Source organism: Palaemon carinicauda, chromosome 4, assembly GCF_036898095.1.
Source record: "Palaemon carinicauda isolate YSFRI2023 chromosome 4, ASM3689809v2, whole genome shotgun sequence".
Classification (NCBI taxonomy): domain Eukaryota; kingdom Metazoa; phylum Arthropoda; class Malacostraca; order Decapoda; family Palaemonidae; genus Palaemon; species Palaemon carinicauda.
Window position 1 is genome coordinate 43510688 of NC_090728.1, and position 26625 is coordinate 43537312.

General features: G+C 38.1%; 4 protein-coding genes across 5 annotated transcripts in view; 1 reads left to right on the forward strand and 3 right to left on the reverse strand.

The window, feature by feature from the left end:
• Positions 1-9451, reverse strand: part of LOC137639914 (mitochondrial coenzyme A diphosphatase NUDT8-like) — a 43552-nt gene extending 34101 nt beyond the window's left edge. The window contains exon 1 of the mRNA XM_068372198.1: positions 9115-9451. Within this exon, the coding sequence (XP_068228299.1) occupies positions 9115-9117 (3 nt within the window). The 5' untranslated portion in view covers positions 9118-9451. The remainder of the gene's footprint in view (positions 1-9114) is intronic.
• The window catches only part of Orp8 (Oxysterol-binding protein-related protein 8), a 732808-nt gene that overhangs the window by 635082 nt on the left and 71101 nt on the right, over positions 1-26625 (reverse strand). The window lies entirely within an intron of this gene.
• LOC137639043 (uncharacterized) lies at positions 12953-21797 on the forward strand. Of its 2 annotated transcripts, none has more exons than XM_068371359.1 (3): positions 12953-13093; positions 19262-20051; positions 20829-21797. In XM_068371359.1, coding segments are annotated over exons 1-3 (1254 nt in total). In that variant the 5' UTR covers positions 12953-13092; the 3' UTR covers positions 21292-21797. The 2 variants fall into 2 exon arrangements, with proteins under 2 accessions (XP_068227460.1, XP_068227459.1); XM_068371358.1 differs by lacking the exon at positions 12953-13093 and adding an exon at positions 14853-14987.
• LOC137639044 (uncharacterized) overlaps positions 25696-26625 on the reverse strand; it is a 7045-nt gene continuing 6115 nt past the window's right edge. The window contains exon 3 of the mRNA XM_068371360.1: positions 25696-26240. Within this exon, the coding sequence (XP_068227461.1) occupies positions 25778-26240 (463 nt within the window). The 3' untranslated portion in view covers positions 25696-25777. The remainder of the gene's footprint in view (positions 26241-26625) is intronic.

Below are 26625 nucleotides of genomic sequence, written 5' to 3' on the forward strand. Positions count from 1 at the left end.
AGCTGTAAAGAACATGTAGCCGTTTCAGATGAAAATCCGATGTTCCTGCTGAAGGCGTGTATCTCACTGACTCTTTTAGCTGTTGCTAAGCAGACGAGGAAAAGAGTCTTTAAAGTGAGATCTTTAAAGGAGGCTGATTGTAGTGGCTCAAACCTTTCTGACATAAGGAATCTTAGTACCATGTCTAAATTCCAACCTGGTGTGGCCAAACGACGCTCCTTCGAGGTCTCAAAAGACTTAAGGAGGTCCTGTAGATCTTTGTTGTTAGAAAGATCTAAGCCTCTGTGACGGAAGACTGCTGCCAACATGCTTCTGTAACCTTTGATCGTGGGAGCTGAAAGAGATCTTTCCTTCCTCAGGTATAATAGGAAGTCAGCTATTTGGGTTACAGAGGTACTGGTTGAGGATACTGATACCGACTTGCACCAGCTTCGGAAGACTTCCCACTTCGACTGGTAGACTCTAAGAGTGGATGTCCTCCTTGCTCTAGCAATCGCCCTGGCTGCCTCCTTCGAAAAGCCTCTAGCTCTCGAGAATCTTTCGATAGTCTGAAGGCAGTCAGACGAAGAGCGTGGAGGCTTGGGTGTACCTTCTTTACGTATGGCTGACGTAGAAGGTCCACTCTTAGAGGAAGAGTTCTGGGAACGTCCACCAGCCATTGAAGTACCTTGGTGAACCATTCTCTCGCGGGCCAGAGGGGAACAACTAACGTCAACCTTGTCCCTTCGTGAGAGGCGAACTTCTGCAGTACCTTGTTGACAATCTTGAACGGGGGGAATGCATAAAGGTTTAGATGGGACCAATCCAGTAGAAAAGCATCTATATGAACTGCTGCTGGGTCCGGGATTGGCGAGCAATAATTTGGGAGCCTCTTGGTCATCGAGGTTGCAAAGAGATCTATGGTAGGTTGGCCCCATGTGGCCCATAGTCTCTTGCACACATTCTTGTGTAGGGTCCATTCTGTTGGGATGATTTGACCCTTCCGACTGAGGCAGTCCGCCATGACATTCATGTTGCCTTGAATGAACCTCGTTACTAGAGACAGGTTTAGATCTCTTGACCAGGTGAGGAGGTCCCTTGCGATCTCGTACAACGTCATAGAATGGGTCCCTCCTTGCTTGGAGATGTACGCCAAGGCCGTGGTGTTGTCTGAGCTCACCTCCACCACCTTGCCTAGAAGGAGGGACTTGAAGCTTTTCAAGGCCAGATGAACTGGCAGTAGCTCCTTGCAGTTGATATGTAACGCTCTTTGATTCGAGTTCCAAGTTCCCGAGCATTCCCGACCGTCTAATGTCGCACCCCAGCCCGTGTCCGATGCGTCCGAGAAGAGAACGTGGTTGGGGGTCTGAACAGCCAGGGGCAGACCTTCTCTGAGGTAGATGTTGTCCTTCCACCAAGTCAGTGATGACTTCATCTTCTCGGAAAAAGGGATCGAGACCGCTTCTAGCGTCTTGTCCTTTCTCCAGTGAACAGCTAGGTGAAATTGAAGGGGACGGAGGTGTAGTCTCCCTAACGCAATGAACTGGTCCAGGGATGAAAGCGTCCCTATCAGACTCATCCACTGTCTGACTGAACATCGGTCCTTCTTTAGCATGTTCTGGATGCATCCTAGGGCTTGACTTGTTCTGGGGGCCGACGGAAAAGCCCGAAAAGCTTGACTGTGAATCTCCATCCCTAAGTACACTATAGTTTGGGATGGGACCAGTTGGGACTTTTCCATATTGACCACGAGACCCAATTCCTTGGTCAGATCTAGAGTCCACTTTAGATTCTCCAGACAGCGACGACTGGAAGAAGCTCTTTGAAGCCAGTCGTCCAAATAGAGGGAGGCTCTGATGTCCGCTAAATGCAGGAATTTGGCAATATTCCTCATCAGTTTCGTAAAGACAAGAGGCGCCGTGCTTAGGCCAAAGCACAGGGCTTGAAATTGGTAGACAACCTTCCCGTAAACGAACCTTAGAAAAGGTTGGGAATCTGGGTGGATGGGGACGTGAAAGTAAGCGTCCTTTAGGTCTAAAGAGACCATCCAGTCTTCCTTCCTGACCGCTGCTAGCACAGACTTCGTCGTCTCCATGGAGAACCTCTGCTTTGTGACAAAGACATTCAGAGCACTGACGTCTAGCACCGGTCTCCACCCTCCTGTCTTCTTTACCACTAAGAAGAGACGGTTGTAGAAGCCCGGGGATTGATGGTCCCGGACTTTGACTACCGCTCCCTTTTCTAGTAAGAGAGACACCTCTTGCTTCAAAGCTAGTCTCTTGTCCTCCTCTCTGTACCTGGGAGAGAGGTCGATCGGAGACGTTGCTAGAGGGGGCTTGCGCATAAACGGGATCTTGTACCCTTCTCTGAGCAACTTCACAGATTGTGCATCTGCGCCCCTGTTCTCCCAGGACTGCCAGTAGTTCTTGAGTCTGGCTCCCACTGCTGTCTGAAGAAGGTGGCAGTCAGACTCTGCCTTTAAAGGACTTGGTACCTTTCTTCTTAATCCCACGTCTCCCTTCGGCACGAGCACCTCCTCTGCTGGAGGCTCTGCCACGAAAGGGCGGAATAAATCTGGACGCTGGAGTGTCCATCCTGGGTCTAGACACGGTAGGCAAAGGGGTGGCTTTGCGGGCAGATGACGCAACCAGGTCATGCGTGTCTTTTTGAATCAAGGAGGCAGCAATCTCCTTGATCAACTCCTCTGGGAAAAGGCACTTTGAGAGAGGAGCAAACATAAGTTCCGATCTCTGACATTGTGTTACTCCAGCTGACAAGAAGGAGCAAAGGTTTTCCCGTTTCTTGAGGACCCCGGAAACGAACGAAGCCGCAAGCTCACTGGAACCGTCCCGTATGGCCTTGTCCATGCAGGACATAATGAGTATGGAAGTTTCCTTGTCAGAAGGGGAGGTCTTCCTGCTCAACGCTCCCAAACACCAATCCAAAAAGTTAAAAACCTCGAAGGCTCTGAACACTCCTTTCATCAGATGGTCTAAGTCTGAAGGAGTCCAACAAATCTTGGAGCGTCTCATGGCTAGCCTGCGGGGAGAGTCTACTAGGCTTGAGAAGTCGCCCTGGGCAGAGGCAGGAACTCCCAAGCCAAGAACTTCTCCCGTGGCATACCAGACGCTCGATCTGGAAGCGAGTTTCGCAGGGGGAAACAAGAATGCTGTCTTCCCAAGGTGCTTTTTGGACTGCATCCAATCTCCCAACACTCTTAAAGCTCTCTTAGACGAGCGGGCGAGGACGAGCTTCGTAAAGGCAGGCGCGGATGACTGCGTGCCTAAAGCGAACTCAGATGGAGGAGAGCGTGGGGCTGCAGAAACAAACTGATCAGGATACATCTCCTTGAACAGTGCAAGAACTTTCCTAAAGTCCAAGGAGGGAGGCGTGGTCTTGGGTTCGTCGATGTCCGTATGCGGGTCGTCAAAGTGTGCAGCGTCGTCATCATCAGAGAGTCCATCGTCTGAATACTGAGGAGGAAGCGGCAAAGGAGTAGGAACTGGCTGGTCAGCTGAGTCCGGCAGCACGGGTGCATGCGTGACTGCACTGGACGCAACGTCATGGAACTGTTGGCCAGTCTGTGAGCTGGCAACAACCATAGCAGTGCGGGGGCGCAAAGCGTCTACTCCTGACTGTCTAGACTGCTGTGGGCGAGTAGCGGTAACCACACTGGGTTGCGGAGGTTGACGCACCGCGTCAAAACAAAACAACTTAGGTTGTTGTTGTAACTCGCGAACATCAACGGAGGGTTCCGTGCGTCGGTGAACGTCAACATGCGGCTGGCAGGGTACACTGCGCATGGGTGGCGGGACTCTCACAGCTAGAGTGCGGGAGAAGGTAGCCTCAGCGTCCACTGGACGCACAACCGTGGTTGGTTGTAGGCTAACGGGTGGTGCAGCGTCAACCTTCTCCGCACGAAAGTCCTGCATTAATGACGTTAACTGCGTCTGCATGGTTTGCAGCAAAGACCACTTAGGGTCTACAGTAGCAGGTGCGGCAACAGACGGTGTTACTGCCTGTTGCGGTACCGCTTTGCCTCTCTTAGGAGGTGTGCAGTCATCGGAAGACTGCACCGAGTCCGAACTGACCCAGTGGCTACAGCTGGGCCGTTGGACTTGCGCGGAAGGGACCGACTTGCGTTTAAGAGGCCGTGAGACCTTGGTCCATTGTTTCTTCCGAGAAACATCTTCCGCAGACGAGGAATAAATGGGCTCTCTCGTCTTCTTGTGGGTGGGGCGATCTTGGTAAGATACGTCCGAAACCACGGAGGGAACGTCTGTCCGCTGATTAAAGCCTGTCGAACCCTTTGGTCGTACGACATTGCTTCTCCCCTGGGCTTGGGAGCTTGCAAGAGGTCCCGGACTGGGAGGACGACAGGCACGAACAGACGCACCCTCAAGCGCAACACTAACACTTTCCACAACACTACCACTCACTTTGTCACTACCCACTGCACTCTTACCCTTCAACTCCTTGACGTCTGCCATGAGTTGGTTACGGTCACTCGCCAATGACTCGACTCTCTCACCCAGAGCCTGGATGGCACGCATCATATCTGCCATCGAAGGTTGTTGAGTGCTAGAAGGGGGATCAGGAGCAACCAGTACAGGGGAAGGAATAGGTTGTGGGGCATGAGGAGAGGAAATATCAACGGAGCGAGATGAACTTCTCCTGACTCTATCTCTCTCTAGCCTACGTGAATATTTCAGGAATTCGAGAAAATCGAATTCCGAAAGCCCAACGCATTCCTCACATCGATCTTCCAATTGACAGGTTTTATCCCGACAATTGGAACAAACGGTGTGCGGATCGATAGAGGCCTTCGGAAGACGCCTTGAACAGTCCCTAGCACTACACTTTCTGTATTTAGGGACTTGAGAAGGGTCAGCCATCTTGAATTAGTCAAAGGGGAATTCAAAATCTATCCAAGTCGTCAACAAATAATCCAAAAATCAATAAAAGAATGCAAGGATGTATTGAAGATAACCTCTGCAAAGCGAAAGCTAATAACTAGAAATGTGTACTTCACCAAAATCTGTGAAAACCAATCCAGTAAGCAACAGCGTATTTAGGTCTTGCCGGTGGCACGACAGAGAGAAAATTGGTTCTTTGTTTACATGGAGTACTAAGTACCTGCTCGACAGATGGCGCTGTTGATGTACACCCCCTCCTGCATAGCGATCGCTGGCGTATTTTGACCGTAGAGTTTTTCTGTCGGGCAGCAGAGCTGCAGCTTATATAATCACCGGCTAAGTTTAATATTGAAAAATATAGTTACAGAAAAATTAAAATGGAAATACATTCTGATGCACATGGGTGTGCCAGAAAGGTCACTGCCTTTCTACCAGACAGCGCAAGACACTTTTACTTCTCCAGAGGCTTTTCAGCATGGATACGAATGTGGGAAGGAGGAAGAAGAGGAGGAAGACAGTTGCAAGTTCCCCTAACCTATTCCAGGACACCATGAACTTACTCAGGGCAAGGGGAATTTACTCTCTGGTATCCCCAACTTCCTTAAAACTGACCTAGGGGACTGTATTCATACTTATCAAAATTCGAAGGGTGATTATTAACTTGATTATCAAGTCTATTAACAAAATCTCATCTTCACCCCTAACCCAACCTAGAATGTCGTGTCACTACTGTACTTCTATTCAGGGGCTTTGCTCCAACAAGCACTCATTTACCTGCAATGATCAAGGGTGCCATTTTCTTACTCAATAAACATCAAAATGTCTCTGAGCACCTAAAACGTAAGATCATATTAAAGGGAGATTTAGTTCAAGTAAATAAAGTTTTTGATACAAAAAAACCTTATGGTTGTAAGAAAAGTTACATGTGGGAATGTTTTAGCGTCAAAAGTATTGTGTCAATAAAATCGGGTACCAAGTCTTGACGTTGAAAGGTAACAGGAAATACACATGTATGACCATATCATTGGTAGTATCTTTAGCACAAGGGAAAAGCTATTCTGACAAAAGGAAAAGATCAACTTTGTCAAAACTCAATGTTTGGGTTTTGAGGTTCACCACAAACGATGGTGGTTTTACTTTACTGAACTGTAGCACAATATTCGCAAACTGATTTTTACCAAGGAAAATCAATACCTGTATAACTCTACTAAACCACTAGTTTGAACCCCATAACCTAATTTGGCTGTTAAGAATTTAGATTCCTACTTTTGTAAAAATATCCTTTATACTGCTTCCATTTTAGTTGCCATGACAGAAGACGACCCTGAGGACAGTTCATAAAATTCCAAACAGGTGGTTCTACTCTCCAAACTTTGATTTCCCATTTTCTATATCATTAGTACTGGTACCAATTTGTAACCTCAAATCACAACTGTATTTTTCTGTCATGTGACTTTCTCTCGGCTAATCTCATAACACTACAATTCCTATACAAGTTCCACCCCTTTTTGTATATGCTCCCCCACAAATACACAACACATTTGAAACAATTCTTCATTGATTTGTATTCAAGAAAGATGTCCGTCAGTAGTAGATTGGTTAAGGCACCAGGCACCTGTTGAGATATTACTGCTAGAGATTTATTAAGTCCTTTGACTGGTCAGATAGTACTACATTGGATCCTTCTCTGGTTACAGCTCATTTTTCCTTTGCCTACATATACACCAAACATTCTGGCCTATTCTTTACACATTCTCCTCTTTCCTCATACACCTGACAACACTAAGATTGCTGAAAATTTCTTCTGTAATTGTTCAGTGGCTACTTTCCAATTGGCAAGGGTAGAAGACTCTTTAGCTATGATAAGCAGCTCTTCAAGGAGAAGGAAACTCCAAAACCAAACCAATGTTCTAGTCTTGGGTAGTACCATAGACTCTGTACCAGGGTCTTCCGCTGTCTTGCGTTAGAGTTCTCTTGCTTGAGGGTACACTTAGGCACATTATTCTATCTGTTTTCCTTACTTCCTTTCCTCACTGAGCTATCTTCCCTGATGGAGTCCCTAGGCTTATAGCATCCTACTTTTCTTTTCGAACTAGGGTTGTAGCTTGGCTAATAATAATAATAATAATAATAATAATAATAATAATAATAATAATAATAATGGCATACAAAATATGTGGCCACTTCTCTTTTGGAGTAAATTTTAAGAAGTGTTACTGGTTTGTTTACAGGTATTTTGAACGGTTTTGATGTCGTTAATCGTTAAAAATAAACGTTTTTCGAGTTTTATGGATGGGTTAAACTGGGTGATACATGTAAAAATCCAAGTTTTAGGAGTGAAGTTGGTTGGGAAATAAACAGAGGGTTGAGACTTAAGTCTTATGGTAAGCAAAGGATACGGCAGTCTAAGAGGGGTAGGGGGGCGTTCGCCCCCAATAGGCAGGTAGGCAAAGATATGGCTCCTAAGTTAGGTTAGGTTATGCTAGTGTGTTTGTTTCCCTTTTAAAATGTGATTTTATAGTCAATTAATGGAATTTTAAAACGTCCATAATTGAAAAAATATGGATTTCCCCTAATTATTTCCACCAAAACAGTTCCAAGTATCGTTAATGTAGAGTAAATTAAATTCTGGTGAAACTGGAATTTGCTATAAGAAATGGACGAGTCCTGGCTAGTTTGGCTTTTTTCTATGTACAAATTATGGGGGTTGGGTCATAATAACTTACGTATTGATTGATTAAAATGAGAACACCATTTCAATGTTTACATTTAAGAGACTGATGGTGGGTTACTGAGCATGCATTGTTTGGATTCCCTTTTGCCAACTGTTCTGGTTTGAATGAAGCAAGCATTACCTGGATTTTTAACCAAAAGAGCTTCCAAATATTATGCACAAGTTACCAGATGTTCTTTTACAAGATAAATTTATTTTCACCTTCACTTCATTTCCAGCATGACCAAAGTCAAAAGAAGAGTTCAATCTATTTCAAAATTTGGAGTAAATTCATCTACTTCGGTAACTGCTTGTGTTGAAAAATCTCTACGTTCGGTATATAGCTATTGATGCTCATCTGATAGTAAGAAATATCCTTGAAATAATGATCTGCATGATTGGTATGCGCAGCTCATCCACGTATCGTTGCCAGAACAGAGGGACAGTGGGTTATGTTTACTGTATTTGGAAGTGAAGTAAGCCATGGCAGAGCAAAAACCATTTGAAGAACATGACACAAAGTACTGGTAATTGAGTATTGACCCACGCGAACGGCGTGCACAAGCACAGCACATTCATGAACCACTTGCCAGAACAGAGGTGTAACAAGATAATGTTTATTTGCTAGTGAAAAGAGCTACGGCAGAGCAAAAATCATTTGAGGGGCATGATATGAATTATAGGCAATTATCAAAGTTCAATTCCCCGCTACTTACGTGAACCTTATACCGTATTTTTGACAACCAATTATCTTGTGTTTATTATGTATTTCTGACCATTATTTCTGAAAAATTCTTTTTATTGGCATTTCCCCACCCATAAAACCTGTGTTTGCAACTGATCTCCCCAAAATTGTTTTAATAAAGGGGTGTTTCATCCAAATATTTATCATAAAAAAAGGTTAAAACGAGATAGCAAGTAGAAAAAATATATGGTTTATGTATACGTTTCTGGCTACAAATTTAAATATATGTTTAGCATCAGTACTGTAGCAATAAATACAGGAGCCTTTGTATATCAGCAGCCAGTTCCTCATGCGTTCATTAAAAATGGACATCAACTAACCTAAACTTTCCCCCTAACCTAACCTACTAACCGTGTCCTTACCTACTTACCTAACAGGTGGGGGGGGGGGGAACGCCCCCTACGACCCCCTAAAACTGCCGTATTCTAAGTTAGACATAATACATAAAGGTGGCAGCTATCATACATACACCCGTAAATACATCTGAAACACTCATTTTATTCATTAGGAATATTGACCTACAGTAAATAACATCGACCTAGTTAAGAGAGATATTTTCCTAAGCTAACCTATAGTAGGTTAGCATGTTCTTACAAATTGGAGTATTTCAACACCACAAGGGTGAAATATAATGAAATTTAACACCATTAGTTTCATATATTATGCAACATCGGCCCAGGCGAGAGATCTAAATTAGTATGGACTCCTTTACGTACAATCATTTAAGGCTAGATTCCAATTTACACAGAATATATACAAACCATTTTTGTCTCGAAGATAGCTAGGGACGATGAGCTGGTAAAAAATCGACAATATAATCTCGAAATTCCGAAAAATCAACACATGAGTCTTATTTTCGTTTAGATGCTCGGTCAAAGCACATGAACAACATTGAATAAGACGGTTTCGTCTGCAGAATACTATCAGCTGATACTTGTTTACCGTGCTTAGCCAATCTAACAATATTTTGTCCTTCGTTATAGAATATTTAAATATTCTCTTTAATATGATGTGAGAATAATTGATATTTTACTATAATTTCAGATATACTAAATTATTTAACGTGACTAGGTTTTATACGCTTGACAAATGAGAAGCAATACTTATTGGAAAGGAGATCATTCCGGCTAATCTACGTGATCTTTTCAAGACATTTATCAATGCCGATGCACTGTTACAAAATAGTTAGTTATTCAATATACCATTTTTGCCCGTTTATTACCACAACTACATATCAGCTGAAAAAGATCAAGATGTAACATGTGATAATTAAAGAAAGAAAGAATTGAAAAATGTAAATTACACGTGGTATTGACATTTAAATGAAAATTAAAAACATTCAATGCATTCAGCAAATAAAAAGCAATTGGATTTCCACAATCTTTCTATTTTTTGCCGCACTTCGCTTACAAAACTAACCTCTCTCTCTCTCTCTCTCTCTCTCTCTCTCTCTCTCTCTCTCTCTCTCAATGAAATAGATTCTGGAGTCTGGATACAAAGCCCAAGGAATTAAAGCTGACATGGTAGTATTTTGCTTTATTTATTTTTTTTTTTGCCTCTCATTTGTCGGTTTTCCACAATTGCCTTCTTTTTCAGGACGATGAACTTGATGAAGTGATCCAATGTTGTGTAACTTCCCTTTCATTTGCCTATTTCTATAAGCCAAGTGCTGCTTGGATTTTTGGTTGCTTGGTTGTATGTGGACCTTTTTGGATGTCGAAACACAACTGAAAGTTTTTTAGCTGTTGGGAAATGTGTGTGAAAGAAGAATGAGGGCAATTAGCCAGCTAACGATAGCAGGGAATAGTTTGTAAAGTTAAGTATTAGTGAAAGATGTAACGCGTGGTTTAGCTACAATTTCATTTGTATAAAGGTAAATTTTTTAACTTACTTAATAATGTTTTGGTAACATTAATATAGTATATTGTTTAAATAATTTTTTTCAGTATTTTCCCTTCGTAGTTTAATTCTATTAAGATGAAGTTGCCATTTTCCAAATTGTAACCTTAATATCAACTCTTATAATTAAGATTTTACAATATATTAGCATGGTAGATTTTAATGATTACATTTCCCGCTGGAACATTTTTTTATTAGTAAAATGTTTAAGGTTCTTCGCGATGAACAGGAAGTTTCATGTGTTTGTTTGTCAAGATATAAGGGAGTAATGTAATAGGTAGAGACCTTTACTGATGTTGATAAGTCTTTGGTAATTACTAAAAAGTAAAGCAGCCCTTAAGAATAGAAGGTTGAAAAGTGACAGTGAATGGTGTCAATGTTTTTAAAATATTTTATCTCAATTGTTCATTACTTTTTATACCATTTATTTATTTCCTTTCTTCACTGGGCTATTTTTCCCTGTTGGAGTCCTTGGGCATATAACATCTTGCTTTTCCAATAATAACAATAATAATAATACTGTACGTGCACATATATTTTTAAAATATTGTAATGTTTGAAAAACAATATTGTAATGTACTCCGTTTTTTTGAAAATGTATATTGTATTTGCCAGTGAAATACTACTTCCTAAAAGGAGTGAAAACCATCTTGCGGTATAGTCAATAAGACAGTATTGTACTATTCTACATGTTATACTTGTGCTAGGCGGTATACCTTAGCAATCCATGTTTGCCAACGGTTATACGATTATAAGAGGAAGCAACCTAGTGGAGTAACGAGAACTCTGGGTGTGGAGGAAATGCTCCCACCCCTTGGAATCTCGACGAAGTCACTGGCATCAGGGTGACGGATTGGGTTTAAGACGACAGGCATGATGTCTCTTCAGCTTCTACTCTTGTCTGTCGGATGGTCTTACTCGAATCAGTATGGATCGGCAGGGATCACTTGCCTTAGGCCCTACACATCCCAAGGAACTGGCTATACTTTGATGAATCTAGCCAATGATTCCTCTATGGATTTAGTCAGTTTATGGCTGGCGAAATCTAACTGAGGCCCTTTGCGTCAATAGGGGTAGGAGGAGATGATGATGATGATGATATATGTTTACGTTGTTCGTATTTGTTGTAATTAATCAAGACTGTTAGTGCTAAGTTTATTGGATTGGGAAGCTGTGGTATTGATTAGTTTGGCGGTTGTTTTTCATATTATCTTGACTGTGTAAAATATAATGTTTTTATTACATTATAAGTGAGTATGTGGTGGCATAGTATTATTGCTAAAATGGATAAATTTAGGCCTACTTTAATATTTTACGTAAAACTTGAATGTATGTGATTGTATGTATGTTCAGATAGTAAATGAAATAAAGTATGGGTAGAAGTGTGTTTGATTCTAGCCCATAGTAACTCCAAAGTCCCCTACATCATAAAGATTTCCAGATGGCATAGTAACATAGTTCTATTTAGTGAATCGTGGGAGGAACTGCAAACGATGAACGAAGATTTGAATAGAGAAAGCAAAACTGTAACACTGAAAATGAATATGAGTAAAACTGAGATAATGTTTAATGAAAATGCAGATAGACAACAAATGATGGTTATAGGCGAACCTCTAGAGATTATTAATGAATGTATGTACTTGAGACAGATAGTAATGGTTTTCCATGACATGAGACCAAAATTGAAAGAAGTATAAGCATAGTATGGAGAGCTTTTGGTAAATAAAATGCGATTATGAAACGTAAAATGCCACTTTCTCTAAAAATAAAAGTATTTGGTCATATGGTCATACCAGTATTAACTTATGCATCAGAAAATTGGAGCCTTACTAAAGCCTTAGAACGTATGCTAGTTACAATTAGAAAAAAAAGCTATAGAAAAATAATGATGAGATTAACAATAAGAGACAGAACAAGAACAACATGAATACGAGAGCAAACTAAAGTAGAGGGTATTCTAACAACATGTAAAAAATAGACATGGGCAGGACATACAATGAGAATGACAGCTAATAGATGAATATTAAGAATAACAGAATAGGTCCCTAGAGATTGCAAACAAAGCAGCGGAAGGAAGAAAAGACAATGGATTGACAAGCTAAGAAAATTTCCGGGCATAAACTGGTAAAAAAAGACCATAAACAGAAGGGAGTGGAAGGACGTGTCTGAGGCTTTATACATATACATATATATATATATATGCACAGTGTTCTACAACGTTTGGTGTACACACACACACTTGAGGGTACACTCGGGCACACTTCTATCTAGTTTCTCTTCCTCTTATTTTGTTAAAGTTTTTATAGTTTTTATAGGAAATATTTATTTTAATGTGGCTATTATATTTAAATACTTTTATTTTTCTTTATTTCCTTTCCTCACTGGGCTATTTTCCCTGTTGGGGCCCCTGGGCTTATAGCATCCTGCTTTTCCTACTAGGGTTGTAGCTTAGCATTTAATAATATATATATATATATATATATATATATAATGTTTATGTTGAAAAAGTTAACATTTTGAAAATTATATCGTCATAAATAAATAAAAATTTATATATATGTAAATAAAAATAATAATATACAAAACATTCAGTTCCAGGATCGTCACGCCAACCATTCTCAAGAAAATGGATAATCAAATTTAGAATTTTGTCAACGAAACATTACTAATCTTTTTCGTATCCATGCTTGCAAACTTGAGCAATAACAAAGACGACGTTAGTATTAGATAACTTCACTGACAAATACTGTCTCTGATTCATTCATTCACCGATAACCGTTTGTCAGTAGAAAATTCAGTTGGAGATATATACGGCTATTTATGGTTTCCTTTGATTTAAAAGTAAGTTATTTTAATTTGTACTGTTCTCTATTTTTGTTACCTGTAAGCTTGTACAATGGTTTTTGTTTGGTGAGCGTGATGACAAGTAAGTGATGTGATACCACACTGACGAAAACATCTGATAAGATGATTCATGTTTAGTGCAGTAGATATCTCTATTAGTCCCTTATTAATCTTTTGAATGACAAACATAAATCATCAGAGTTATAAGAAGAGTTCCAGATCCATTCCATGCCAGTAGGACCAAAAGATTTCTGTTTCATCATTGTTTCTTAAAGAAAATGTACTTACATTTTGTATTAAAGAAAATGTTGAGAGATTTTATGGCGTAACTTGAATTTTCAAAACTGCTAAAAGTTATTCGCATCCATTTTGTAGTGATTTATTCTATGGTTGGTGAATAATTTTTAAAGTGAACAACTTCCTAAAAAATGAGTTTGCCAAGAATAAGTCATGGTGACAGTCCAGGTCTACTTTGAAGTCAGCAATTTTTTCTTTTGAATAATTTCTTATTATAAGTAGTAGAGATATTTGGAATAATGTGCCGGGAGAAAGTATCGAAATACAGTATATAAATTAGCTGTTGAAGATAAAATGGGAGCAATATTCGAATCGTGGCAGAACTTAGGATTAAGATTAGTGTCTCAGGATTAAGTGATTCAAGAAGACAAAATTTCAAATGAGTTGCATCTAGTCAAGCAAATACTGTCAGTGAAAATATATGAATGTGGTAATAGAACTTATAACAATCACAACTGACTTAATTTAGTTAATGCTGCTTGGACGACTTTATCTCTCTCTCTCTCTCTCTCTCTCTCTCTCTCTCTCTCTCTCTCTTCCAAAAGTTCTGGGATTTGTTCATTTGCTGATGACCATGAGTTAAGTTTCCTGTATTTTTCAGCCCTTGTGCGCAGAATTATTAGGCCTATGCTCTTACGTTTCTCTAATTTTCTGATTGCTCTCTTTCGCTTTTATGTCTTCTGGCATGATTTCAGTTGTATAGTCTTGTTGGGCACCTCAATTACCAACAATGTTGGTTGAACAAGTGCGAAAATATGCAATATATTTTGCAGTTTATATGTGCTCTCTCTCTCTCTCTCTCTCTCTCTCTCTCTCTCTCTCTCTCTCTCTCTCTCTAGGAGAAGGACACTCCACAATCAAACCATTGTTCTCTAGTCTTGTGTAGTGCCATAGCCTCTGTATCATGGCCTTCCACTATCTTGGGTTAGAGTTATCTTGCTTGAGGGTACACTCGAGCACGCTGTTCTATCTTATTTCACTTCCTCTTGTTTTTTTTTTTATAACTTTTATAGTGTATATATGAGAGATCTATTTTAATGTTGTTACTGTTCATAAAATATTTTATTTTGATTGTTTATAAATATTTTTGCAGACTTTGTGTATTGCCTCTTTCCTCACTGGGCTATTTTTCCTCGGAGTCCTTGGGCTTATAGTATCTTGTTTTCCCAACTAGGATTATAGCTTGTGAGAGAGAGAGAGAGAGAGAGAGAGAGAGAGAGAGAGAGAGAGAGCGTGTGTTTTATCAATTTTCTGAAACGTTTATGATAACAGTTGATTGCAACTTAAATATTCATCACGTATTTTTTACCGATCTTAATATATTTACTAATTTTCGAAATGTATTATGATTTATTCAGTCACCGAAAATGCTTTTGGTCCCAAATAATTACTGTTACTGTCAATAGACGGAAATTGATAGTATCGATCCTCCTTGTCAAGCTATAAGTGAACATCACCATGACTCGGCAAGTTTATATAGTTGCATCAAAGACATTTCGTCACCTGAGTTAAGCGTCCGATCATCTAGAGAAGTGGTTTTCTTCTACCGCGCTCAATTTTATTTGTGATACTAGCACGGTCCAGTGGAATACTAGTAAGTGCTTTGTTGTGATTAATGATATTAATTTTGTTCCTGTGCTTATATGGAATTGAGTTTAGGTCAGTAGACGAAAGATTAGTTTTCTATTTACAAAAGTTGCATAAAATGGTGATATCTTTCTTCAAGAGAAGTAGTGTAACACATATTAAAACCTCGATTATATAGATGTGTATAATAGTTTCGTATGGATTGCAGATATTTACGTGTGTATATATATATATACATATATATATATATATATATATATACATATATATATATATATATATATATATGTGTGTGTGTGTGTGTGCGTGTCCTCATAAGCCGTCACTAGTCCACTGCAGAACAAAGACCTCAGAAATCTCCTTCTACTCGGTTCTGTTTATGTCTATCCATGCCAGTTTATACCCACAAGTTTTCTTAGTTCGTCAATCTATCGTCTTCTCTTCCTTCCCTTGCTTCTTTTGCAATCTCTAGTGACCCATTCTATTATTCTTGATGTCCATCTATTATCTGTCACTCTCATCATATGTCCTGCTCATGTCCATTTCTTTTTCTTACATATTGTTAGAATATCCTCTACTTTAGTTTTCTCTATTATCCATGTCCCCTTTTTTTTCTGTCTCTTAGTGTTAATCCGACCATTATCCTTTCCATAGCTCTTTGAGTTGTAACTAGCTTATATTCTGAGGATTTAATAATGCTCCAAGTTTCTCATGCATAATACTGTTAGTCCCATCTGATTAGATACTTTTCTTTTTAGAGAAAGTGGCATTTTACTTTTCATACTCTCATTTTGTTTACCAAAAACTCTCCATCCTATGCCTATCCTTTTTTCAATTTCGGTGTCATGTCCTGGGGAAACACGCACTGCCTGTCCTAGGTAACATACTTACTGTATAGTCATTAACAATTTATAGAAGTTTGTCCATAACCTTTATTTGTTGTTTCTGCATTTTCAGTGAACATCATCTTAGTTTTACTCGTATTAATTTCAATCCTATATTCCTGGTTTCTCTATTTAGATATTTTATCAGCTTTTGTAATTCCTCTCATGATTCACTAAATAGAACTGTGTCTTATTCAAATTTTAAGTTGCTAAATTATTTCCCATTAATGTTAATTCTTGCATTTTTCCAATGTAGATTCTTAAAATTTTTTTTTGGCACGCTCTGGATAATTTGAGAGATGGGATCTCCCTATCTAACTCCCTTCTCAATCAAAATGTTCTCACTATCATTATGCAATTTTGGGATTGCTGTACTTTCCGTATAGATATCTTCAAGTGTTCTAATATAAGATTCATCTATTTTTTTGTCTGTGAAGGGCTTTCATTACTGCCGAAGTTTTAACTGAATGAAAAGCTTTATCATTTTCTATAAATGCCCTACATACTAAAAAGGTTTGTCTTACTGTTGATTTTTTCATTTGATGGTTTATTACATGGATATGGTTAGTGGTTGAATATCCAGTTCTAAAACCTGCCTGTTATTTTGGTTGATTAAAGTCTAGCTGTCTTTCTATTCGGCCTAATATGATCTTTGTGAATATTTTATATATTAAGGAGATTAAACGTATTGGACTGTAATTTTTCAGGTCTTTTGTCTCTCCCTTTTTGTGAATTAGTATAATGATAAAGATTTTCTATGCTGTAGGTATAGAGTATTCTAGCAGACATTTTGTGTAAATTTCAGAGAATTTGACTACTATGGAATCTCCTCCATCTATTAGAAAGGGACCGGTGCTCATTAAATCAATTGTTATGCCATCTCCTGCTGTTTTACCTCTTTTCCTGCATTTTAATGCCTTCTTTGATTCTCTTACTGTTACTTTGGCACCGGTTCAGGTGTTTCATTATTTATATTGGCAAAGTTATTTCTTATATCACTATTGTATGGCATTGTGTAGAAATCCTCTGCAATTTTTATCACTCCATCTCTTTTGTTAATATTTCCATTTTCATCATTTAAAGCAAGTATCTGTTGGCGCCCTGTTCCAAGTATTATTCTCAGAGAAAAAGCTTATTTAGTTAAAGATGTAACAGTGTTAAACAAGTTAAAGTTAAGCGACCATATAATGATGAGAATTAAAAGTTGTCTGATTCTAAGGAAAGAGAGAGAAAATCTAATTTTAAGAAAGAAAAAAAAACACTCATGTAATAAGAAAAATAGGATCGTAGTTCAGAAATACAAAATAGGTACTCCCAGTTACATGATGAAATGGAAGCCAGTAGAGAAGAATTTGACAGTAGTTTAACAAAATTTGTTTTAGAGTCAACACAAAAGATAGGTTGAAAAGATCCTAAACCAGATGAAGGGAAACTATCAGAAAACACCAAAAACCTAATAAAGAAAAACTTGTAAATTAGAGTAAAATCCAAGAGAGATGAAATAGAATTAGCAGAACTGTCCAAAACAATAAACAAACTGAAAACAGAAGACATTCGTAGACACAATCAGAAACAAAATTGAGCAAACACTGAAGATAGGAAGAAGCATCAAATTGATGAAAAGAAGACTGGTAACCGGGCACCAACAGTTTGGATATATATACACATACAATATATGTATGTAAATGTGTATGAATATATGTGTAGAAATCACATAAGCTGAGACGTGACGAGCATAAAATATGTATTATAGCCACGAAAGAAAAACTGAAAATAAGGTTTTCATATTTTCCTTTCGTGACTATGGTCGCCTACTCATCTCCAGTGAATCATATATTTCCACCATACAGAGCTTTACCGGAAGGTCTAAATATGTCCCATTTACGGTGTCGTCACTCTAGGCAGATGCATCCTTTATTGCTCCTGGTGTTGTCGCATCTGATTCATTCCCATCCCTCCGCCAATCTTGTTACAGATTATTGGTATGTCATCTCTGGTTACTAGCAATTCACCTTTCTCCCCAAACTTCATATCAAATGTCAAATGTACTTGTCTTGCCATTGTGTTTCTTATTGGCTATTTAGGGAAAAATCGAGTATAGGATTTTGGACACGTCAAGGAAAAAATAAATAAGTAATCTATTAGTATCATCATCATTATCATCAGCTGTAACTTGTTCACCGTAGGACAAAGGTCTAAAGTGGGGTTTACACGGGCGAGTGGCTCGTCGAGCCTGGCTCGACAACCCTGTGTTTGAATTGATGTTCGAGCGTGTAAACGGGCTATTTGGTTGTCGAGCGCGCTCGTCGAGCGGCTCGATGAAAGTCAGGCTCATCTTGACTTTTGTGGGCGGAGCTACATTGTTTGACGAACGGTGTGAACGTGTGAACGGGTGTCGAGCATCGAACCTCAGTTGATATTCAAACCTGCTAGAGGAAACATCATCAAAGAAATGCATAATTGCTGCCATTAATGAAAGTAAGAATGAGAAGGAAGTCGTACTTGATTTCATACATGCATATCGAGCTCATCCAGCTTTATGGAAAGTTAAATCAAAAGACTATTCCAATAAAGTAGCCAGAAACAAAGGAATAGTGGACACAGTCTTTCATGTGGAGTTATGGCCTTCCTCATAGTAATGAAAGGGCTGACATGATTCAGTAGATCAATGTACGTGTCTTCATCCATATGCAAATAATTGCGCCAGTCATCAGGCTCTAATTTTAAAGCAACAAGCAAGTTGGTATATGAAAATTTCTCTCTTTTGATTTTTTTTTCCTTCTTAGTGCCACTGCTAAAGCAATGGCTATCAAATCGTCCTGGTCGAGAGACATGTTGACGTTGTTTTAGCACGAGGCTCACTGAGGTTCGATGTACTGTCTGAAAGCTCTTCGAGCCATTCTACAAGTAGGTTCGACAACCGGGCTCGACGAGCTGCTCGGCCGTGTAAACCCCGCTTTAGACAAATCCTTTCACTCGCGTATGTTTATGGTCTTTCTATGCCAGTTCATAACAGCAATTTTTCTTAGTTCGTCAATTCATCGCCTTCTCTTCCCTCCCCTGCTTCTTTGACAATATCTAGTAGGGACCCATTCTGTTATTCTTAATGTCCGTCTATTATCTGTCATTCGTCTTATATGTCTTGCCTACGTCCATATCTTCTCCTTACAAGTTCCATGTTGCTATACATGATGATATACACAATTATTTATGCATATAAACATATGTATACACAAATGAGTTAAGAAATAGCAAAAACCCAAATTGTTCATTAACGAGTGTCCTTGCCAGAGATATGTTCTTAATGTCACATTACCTTAGGATTGTATAAGTTGTAGAATATTAAAGATACGATTTAATATCACATCACTTAATGCATTTCAATAATTTCCTACAGTGGACAGCCCAAAGCCCTCCTACGTGACTGATGATGACGTCAAACTGGTTTTGCAAAGAGACAAGGGAGAAGAAGCATCTCTCATATCTTGGTCTGTGGAAGACTTGACGTCAAACTTTGATGGGTATACGTCAGTCATCAAGAACCTCAGGGTAAACTACTCTATGCAGGGACACCCTAACGAATGCTGCTACGTGTTGAAGGTTTACGTGAGCAGAGGCGAGGAAGCCGATTACTTCTTTGGGGTAATCTTTGCCAAAGAGGTGAACTTCTACTCCGAGGTTATCCCTGCTCTGAATGGCATCCTGAAAGAGATTGGGTGTGGCCCTTTAAGTTTCCCCAAGTGCTTCCACCATCGTCTGGAAAAGGGCAACGATATGATCATTCTGGAAAACCTGAAGGAGCAGGGATACCTGATGAAAGATAAAGCTCTTGGGGTAGACGTGGACCACGCGGTCCTCGTTCTGCAGGAACTGGCAAAATTGCACGCAGCTTCGGTTCTCTTTCAAGCAAAATATCCAGAGATGGACTTGGTCGACAGGTTCAAGTGTTTGCAGAAAGAATGGACTGAAGAGTTCAACGTTGGGTGCGACTTCGGAGGATTTGTTGACAATTTTTTGGACATTGCCCTGGCTATGTTCGAGAAGTTTGGTGGTTGTGAAAAGGTTATAAGCTGGGTCAAGAAAATCAGACCCAACGTTTGGAATATGTACAAGGAACACCTTGTGAGAACCCCTCCTTTCGCTGTTATTGTACACGGAGACTGCTGGATCAACAATCTTTTGTTTAGGTAAATCGTATTTTTTATCGAAAACATGTGTTTAACGTTTTCGTGTTTATATTGTCATTTCCGTCTTTTTCTATTTTATATTTTTCTGTACATTTCATTTCTTTGCAAATGTTTGCTCTTAAAAAAAAACTGACTATAACCTGAAGACTTGTAAATCAACATGCGAAATATATTTAGCATCTTTCGGATGCTCTTTTTAAAATCTGAAAAAGAACTTACCATTTTCAAAAGAATATTTGTCACTTTAAAATGTTAGTAGAATTACACAAGAAACTAATATCAGTTCATCCAACAAAACCTGATTAAGTTTTTATAGTTTATAGATGATAGATCTAATCAAATGTTGTTAATTATCTTAAAATGTTTTATTTTGATTGTTATTACTTCTCTTCCAGTTTATTTCCTTGTTTCCTTTCCTCGCTGGGCTATTTTTCCATGTTGGAGCCTTTGGCTTATAGCATCATGCCTTTCCAACTAGGGTTGTTGCCAGCGTTTAAACTTGAGCATGTAGCCATTACCTTAGATGCTGCTGCTTTTTACCCTAGATTAACTTAGAACTTTTCCAACTTCCTTAAATTTGAAGCTAGTAAAACCAAAATTATATGACAAATATCATTACCTTAAGAATTACCTTGAAATCATGCAAATTACATGAAACTAAGGTAATTGCCTTAAAAGTTTAAACCATGGTTGTAACTCAGTTAGTAATAATAATAATAAGGATAATATCTAAACAAAATGAACTTTTAGTAGACTCACATTTTTCCCTAATTAAAGGTACGACGACTTTGGAAAGCCATCGGAGGTAATGTTCCTAGATCTTCAGGGATGCCGTAAGGCTTCTTTGGCCATCGATCTACAGCACTTTATAAACCTTAACGTCGAAGCACCGGTAAGACGTTCGAGTTTACCTTCGCTCCTCGCTACTTATCACACCGAATTCGAGAATGTCATGAAGGCTGGCGAGTCTGTAGGAGGACCTGGAAGAGTACCTTTCTCCCTCGAGGACCTTCGTCAGGAGTACATCGAGAACGGTTTCTATGGCGTGCTATACAGCATCATGTTCCTTCCAAACATGGTTCGGACGCCTCAAGATCAACTGGATATTCTCATGACGGACAGTGGCAGTCAAGTTTCCCAAAAGGAGAATGTTTTGAAGATGGTGGATAACAACCCGTTGTTGAGATCCAGGGTCATGTCGGTTGTGGAGGAATGGACAGAGAGTGGACTTATCTCATGAAATGATAAAACATGTAATGGGGTAAACACGAATAGGCCTACAGTGAATGGAAATATGGTAAATAAATTCTATGATAGGAAAAGGGTAAGTTTTTATATATCATTTTTAATCTGGGTAAAGTCAAAGAATAACGGAACAGAAGATTTCTTTTATTAACTTTGTCATTGTTGACATTCTTAGCATAAGTCATTGTGAATTCATATAGCATTATTCTCGAACGATAGTAAATAAATGTTCCAACAATTACTGACTTCCTGCAGCTATAAGTTATACTTTACATTTATGGAATTCCGTATTCTTCTCACACTATGCTCGTTGAACAAGGTGCTCAAGTGTACTGTAATGTCAAAGAGTATAGGAAATAAAAAATTATGAAAACTATGGTGAGGCACTTCTCTAAGAATCAGAATGCCTTGAAGAAAAAGAACATGAAAATTTAATGGGTTATCAAGGTTAAAGTGTTTATCAATTTTGATTTTTGTGAAAAACAAGGTTAATAAAAGAAACTGGTTCTATGATTCCTAATGGTCTCTTATCGAAAGAGTTTAACTGTCACACTACATATTATAATGAATAAATTTATATGAGGGGTATATGGGCTAGTTTTATTTGTTTCACACACAGATATAGCGATTGTGTTTGTGTCAGAGAGAGAGAGAGAGAGAGAGAGAGAGAGAGAGAGAGAGAGAGAGAGAGAGAGAGAGAGAGAGAGAGAGAGGTGTTTCCCTTTCATGACAAAGTTTCTCTTCCACACTAAGCCCGCCAACAACGGAATGTGAGACGTACACACGAGGTGAGTCTAGACAAGTTTCCCAATATTTGTAAACAATTTTTACTTTGAATTCTCAACACTTCAGTTCTACCTTTCATCAAATTCCCGAACAAAGCCGAGTATTCATATATCGTCTCGTTCACTAGAAATGTTATTCTTGCTCTTTATGGTTTGAAACGTGGCTTTTAAAGGCCTTGATTGTGGTAGGGGTTTCGTATGATTGACCTTGATTTTAGTGCTGCCATTGATTGAGTTAATCATGAGGACCTTGTCTTCAAACTAAGTTGGTATTAGTTGGGTATTTCCTTAGCCTCATTATTAAATTTTCAAATAATAAAGTGGATTGCAAAGATTTATTGTTGATGGGTACCATAGTGAGTATAGGAATGTAATATCTGGTGTTCCTTAAGGTAGTGTTCTCAGGCCATTACTTTTCATATATACACATATGTGATTTGGCCTAGAAAACAAGATTGTTGCATATGCAGATGATGGGACTCATTGCATCAATTCCATCGCATGAATGTAGATCTGGAGTTGCTGAATCCCTTAATAGGGATGTAGCGAAAATAAGTGCATGGTGTTTATTATGGGGCGTGAAGGATCCTAATAGAACTCAAATATGGTTGTAAGTAGGTCGAGGACAGTTATCACCTCATCTGTGTCGATAATGTTTCTTTAACGATGCAGTATATATAGCCTTTAGAATTCTAGGTTAGATTCTTGATTAAATATTTACTTTTGATAAACAGATTCAGTCTGTTTCTTCTTCAATTTCACAAAATTTGCCCTACTGAGAAAACTTTCAAATTTTCGGCAACTAATCTATCTTTCAGTCTACCTTGTTTCGAATGTTGTTATCCTGTCTAGTTTTCAGCAGCAGACTCATCGTAATTTGTTAACAAAATTGCAATCTATTGAATTTCATAGTCATATTAATCTCTGGAACCGTCGTTCGGTTAATCTCTGGTACCGTCGTTTGGTTAGTTTTTATTCATATTTAAGATATGTCGTAATTATGGTCATCTTTTGCATTCAGATATTCCCAGACTGTAACATTTTGTACGTAGTATTACATATGTATATAAATAATTCTACCAATCTTACCTTCTCCATTATAAGGCTCAACATTACACAGCATTCTAAAAGTTTTATTCCAGCTGTTGCCAGATTGTAGAATGATCTTAATGAAGCTGTTAAATCAGTGGAACTACTGAAGCTCAAACTTGTTGTGAATGTTTTTATATCGAACAGGTTGACATGATTCTCCCTTAATTGTTTCTATATGTTACTGATCTTAAGATGTTTTACTTCTATTTTTCCATTTTACTTCTCATATACAGTATAGTTTAATTCCTTTCTTCACTGGGATATTTTCCCTACTGGAGGCCTTGGGCTGGTAACATCCTGCTTTTCCAACTTGGTTTGTAATTACAATAATGATTATAACAATGATAATTATAACAATAATAATTATAATAATGATAATTATAATATTAATTATAATAATAATAATGATAATAATAATTGTAATAATAATAATAATGATAATAATAATAATAATGGTTATGTATTTTGGCCCGGTATATGTATGTATGTATGTATGTATGGATATATATATATATATATATATATATATATATATATATATATACAGTATATACATATTGTATATATATTATATATATATATATATATATATATATATATATATAATACATACATACATACATACATACATACAAACATACATAAATATATAATTTGTCACTAAGCTGGAGGAAGGATCAGAAAAACGAAATTTTGACCTAGCGCTTTCGTATTGCTATACCTCTTGAGGGCCAATGGGTACAAAATGTTAGGAACAGGTTCAAACTCGTCACCAATGCTTACAACTACTTGTCCATATCTACCATACAGTTGTCAAAACCCACAAACAAAATAATTCCGTGAGTGAGGCCTATTATAAGTTCTGTGGGCTTCTGTACTTAAAGATAAAGTGGTTAGTGAACGAGTTGTCTCCCATGCTCGGAAATATTTCAGGTGTGTCTGTTGAAAATGATGTGGATTTCATTAGCAGGTTGAGAAGGTTTAATTTCAATTATTATTTCAAGATAATCTTTGATGTCAACTCCTTATTCACTAAGGTGCCAGTAGATGAACTACTAGAATATTTCAAGGAAGAAATTCAAAATTATACTTTCTCTGTGGACTCTTACACCATGATAAAATTGATAGAACTATGTATAAAAGGTTGCAAATTTGTCGGTGGAAAGAAATACTATAAAAAAATGGGATAGCAATTGGCAACCCTGTATTGCCATTGAGTAATCTATATATGGATTTTTTTTTTTTTTAGCAAGGTACCTTCCAAGAACATTACCTATTGGCATCCTTTGGGTAAGGTATGTTGATGACATACTTTATGCTTTGCCCATCAACAAAGACTAAAATGTGTTTTTAACAGCAATAAATAATTTAGTGACGACAATAAAATTTAAAATCGAAATAGTAGACAATAGGTTGGCCTATTTAGATGTCTTAGTTTTAAGCAATGATAGAGATTTTAAATTTCAGTTTATAGAAAACCAACAAATGTGGAATCGTAAGTTCATCATTACTCCAATCATCATCCAAGGACAAAAATTATAGCATTTTCATCTATGTCTCTAAGAGCACTGCGGGTTATTATCCCTGAATTTATTAAAGAGGAGCTTTTGAAGATCCGGGAAATTGCAGGTAATTTACAATACCCGGAGAATTTATCGACACAGCTTTCTATAAAGCAACTAAAACTTTTTATGAAACTGATTTAAATATGAAAAATCTCTTCATTTCACCTTTCCACTATCATTTCATGATCATTCCTAGATTAATGAAAACTCTTTATGTCAATGTTATTTTTAGGCTAGTACTTTGAAGGATATGCTGATAAGAAATTCACCTGTATAAAACAATGGATGCATTCACGACATTCCATGTAATCAATGTAATAAAAAAATACATCGGACAAAGTGGAAAAGATCACTAAATGAGACTAAAACAACATAGATATAATGTTCGAACAGGAAACCAAACGAACAGTTTATTTCAGCATATGAATAAAACTAGTCCATATACCCTTCATATAAATTTATTCATTATAATATGTAGTGTGACAATTAGACTCGTTTGATAGAAGACCATTAGGAATCATAGAACCAGTTTTTTAATAACCTTGTTTTACCCCAAAAATCAAAATTGATAAACACTTTAACCTTGATAACCCATTAAATTTTCATGTTCTTTTTCTTCAAGGCATTCTGATTCTTAGAGAAGTACCTCACCATAGTTTTCATAATTTTTTATTTCCTATACTCTTTGACATTACAGTACACCTGAGCACCTTGTTCAACGAGCATAGTGTGAGAAGAATACGGAATTCCATAAATGTAAAGTATAACTTATAGCTGCAGGAAGTCAGTAATTACTGGAACATTTACTTACTATCGTTCGAGAATAACATTATATGAATTCACAATGACTTATGCTAAGGATGTCAACAATGACAAAGCTAATAAAAGAAATCTGTTCCGTTATCCTTTGACTTTACCCAGATTGAAAATAAAAATATATAAAACTAGCCTTTTTCATTTCATAGAATTTATTCACCATATTCCCATTCACTGTAGGCCTATTTGTGTTTACCCCATTACATGTTTTATCAAAATTTCATTATGAGATAAGTCCACACTCCGACCATTCCTCCACAACCGACATGGCCTTGGATCTCAACAACGGGTTGTTATCCACCATCTTCAAAACATTCTCCTTTTGGGAAACTTGACTGTCACCGTCCGTCTTGAAAATATCCAGTTGTTCTTGAGGCGTCCGAACCATGTTTGGAAGGAACATGATGCTGTAGAGGACGCCGTAGAAACCCTTCTCAACGTACTCCTGACGAAGTTCCTCGAGGGAGAAAGGTACTCTTCCAGGTCCTCCCATTGACCCACCAGCCTTCATGACCTTCTCGAATTCGGTGTGATAAGTGGCGAGGAGCGAAGGTAAACTCGAACGTCTTACCGGTGCTTCGACGTTAAGTTTTATAAAGTGCTGTAGATCGATGGCCAAAGAAGCCTTACGGCATCCCTGAAGATCTAGGAACATTACCTCCGATGGCTTTCCGAAGTCGTCGTACCTTTAATTAGGGAAAAATGTGAGTCTACTAAAAGTTCATTAGGTTTTGATATTATTATTATCATTATTATTATTATTACTAACTGAGCTACAACCAGGGTTTAAAATTTTAAGGTAATTACCTTAGTTTCATGTAATTTACATGATTTCAAGGTAATTTTTAAGGTAACGATATTTGTCAGGTAATTTTGGTTTTATTAGCTTCAAATTTAAGGTAGTGGGAAAAGTTTTAAGGTAATCTAGGGTAAAAAGCAGCAGCATCTAAGGTAATGGGTACATGCTCAAGTTTAAACCCTGGCTACAACCCTAGTTGGAAAGGCATGATGCTATAAGCCAAAGGCCCCAACAGAAAAAAAATAGCCCAGTGAGGAAAGGAAACCAGGAAA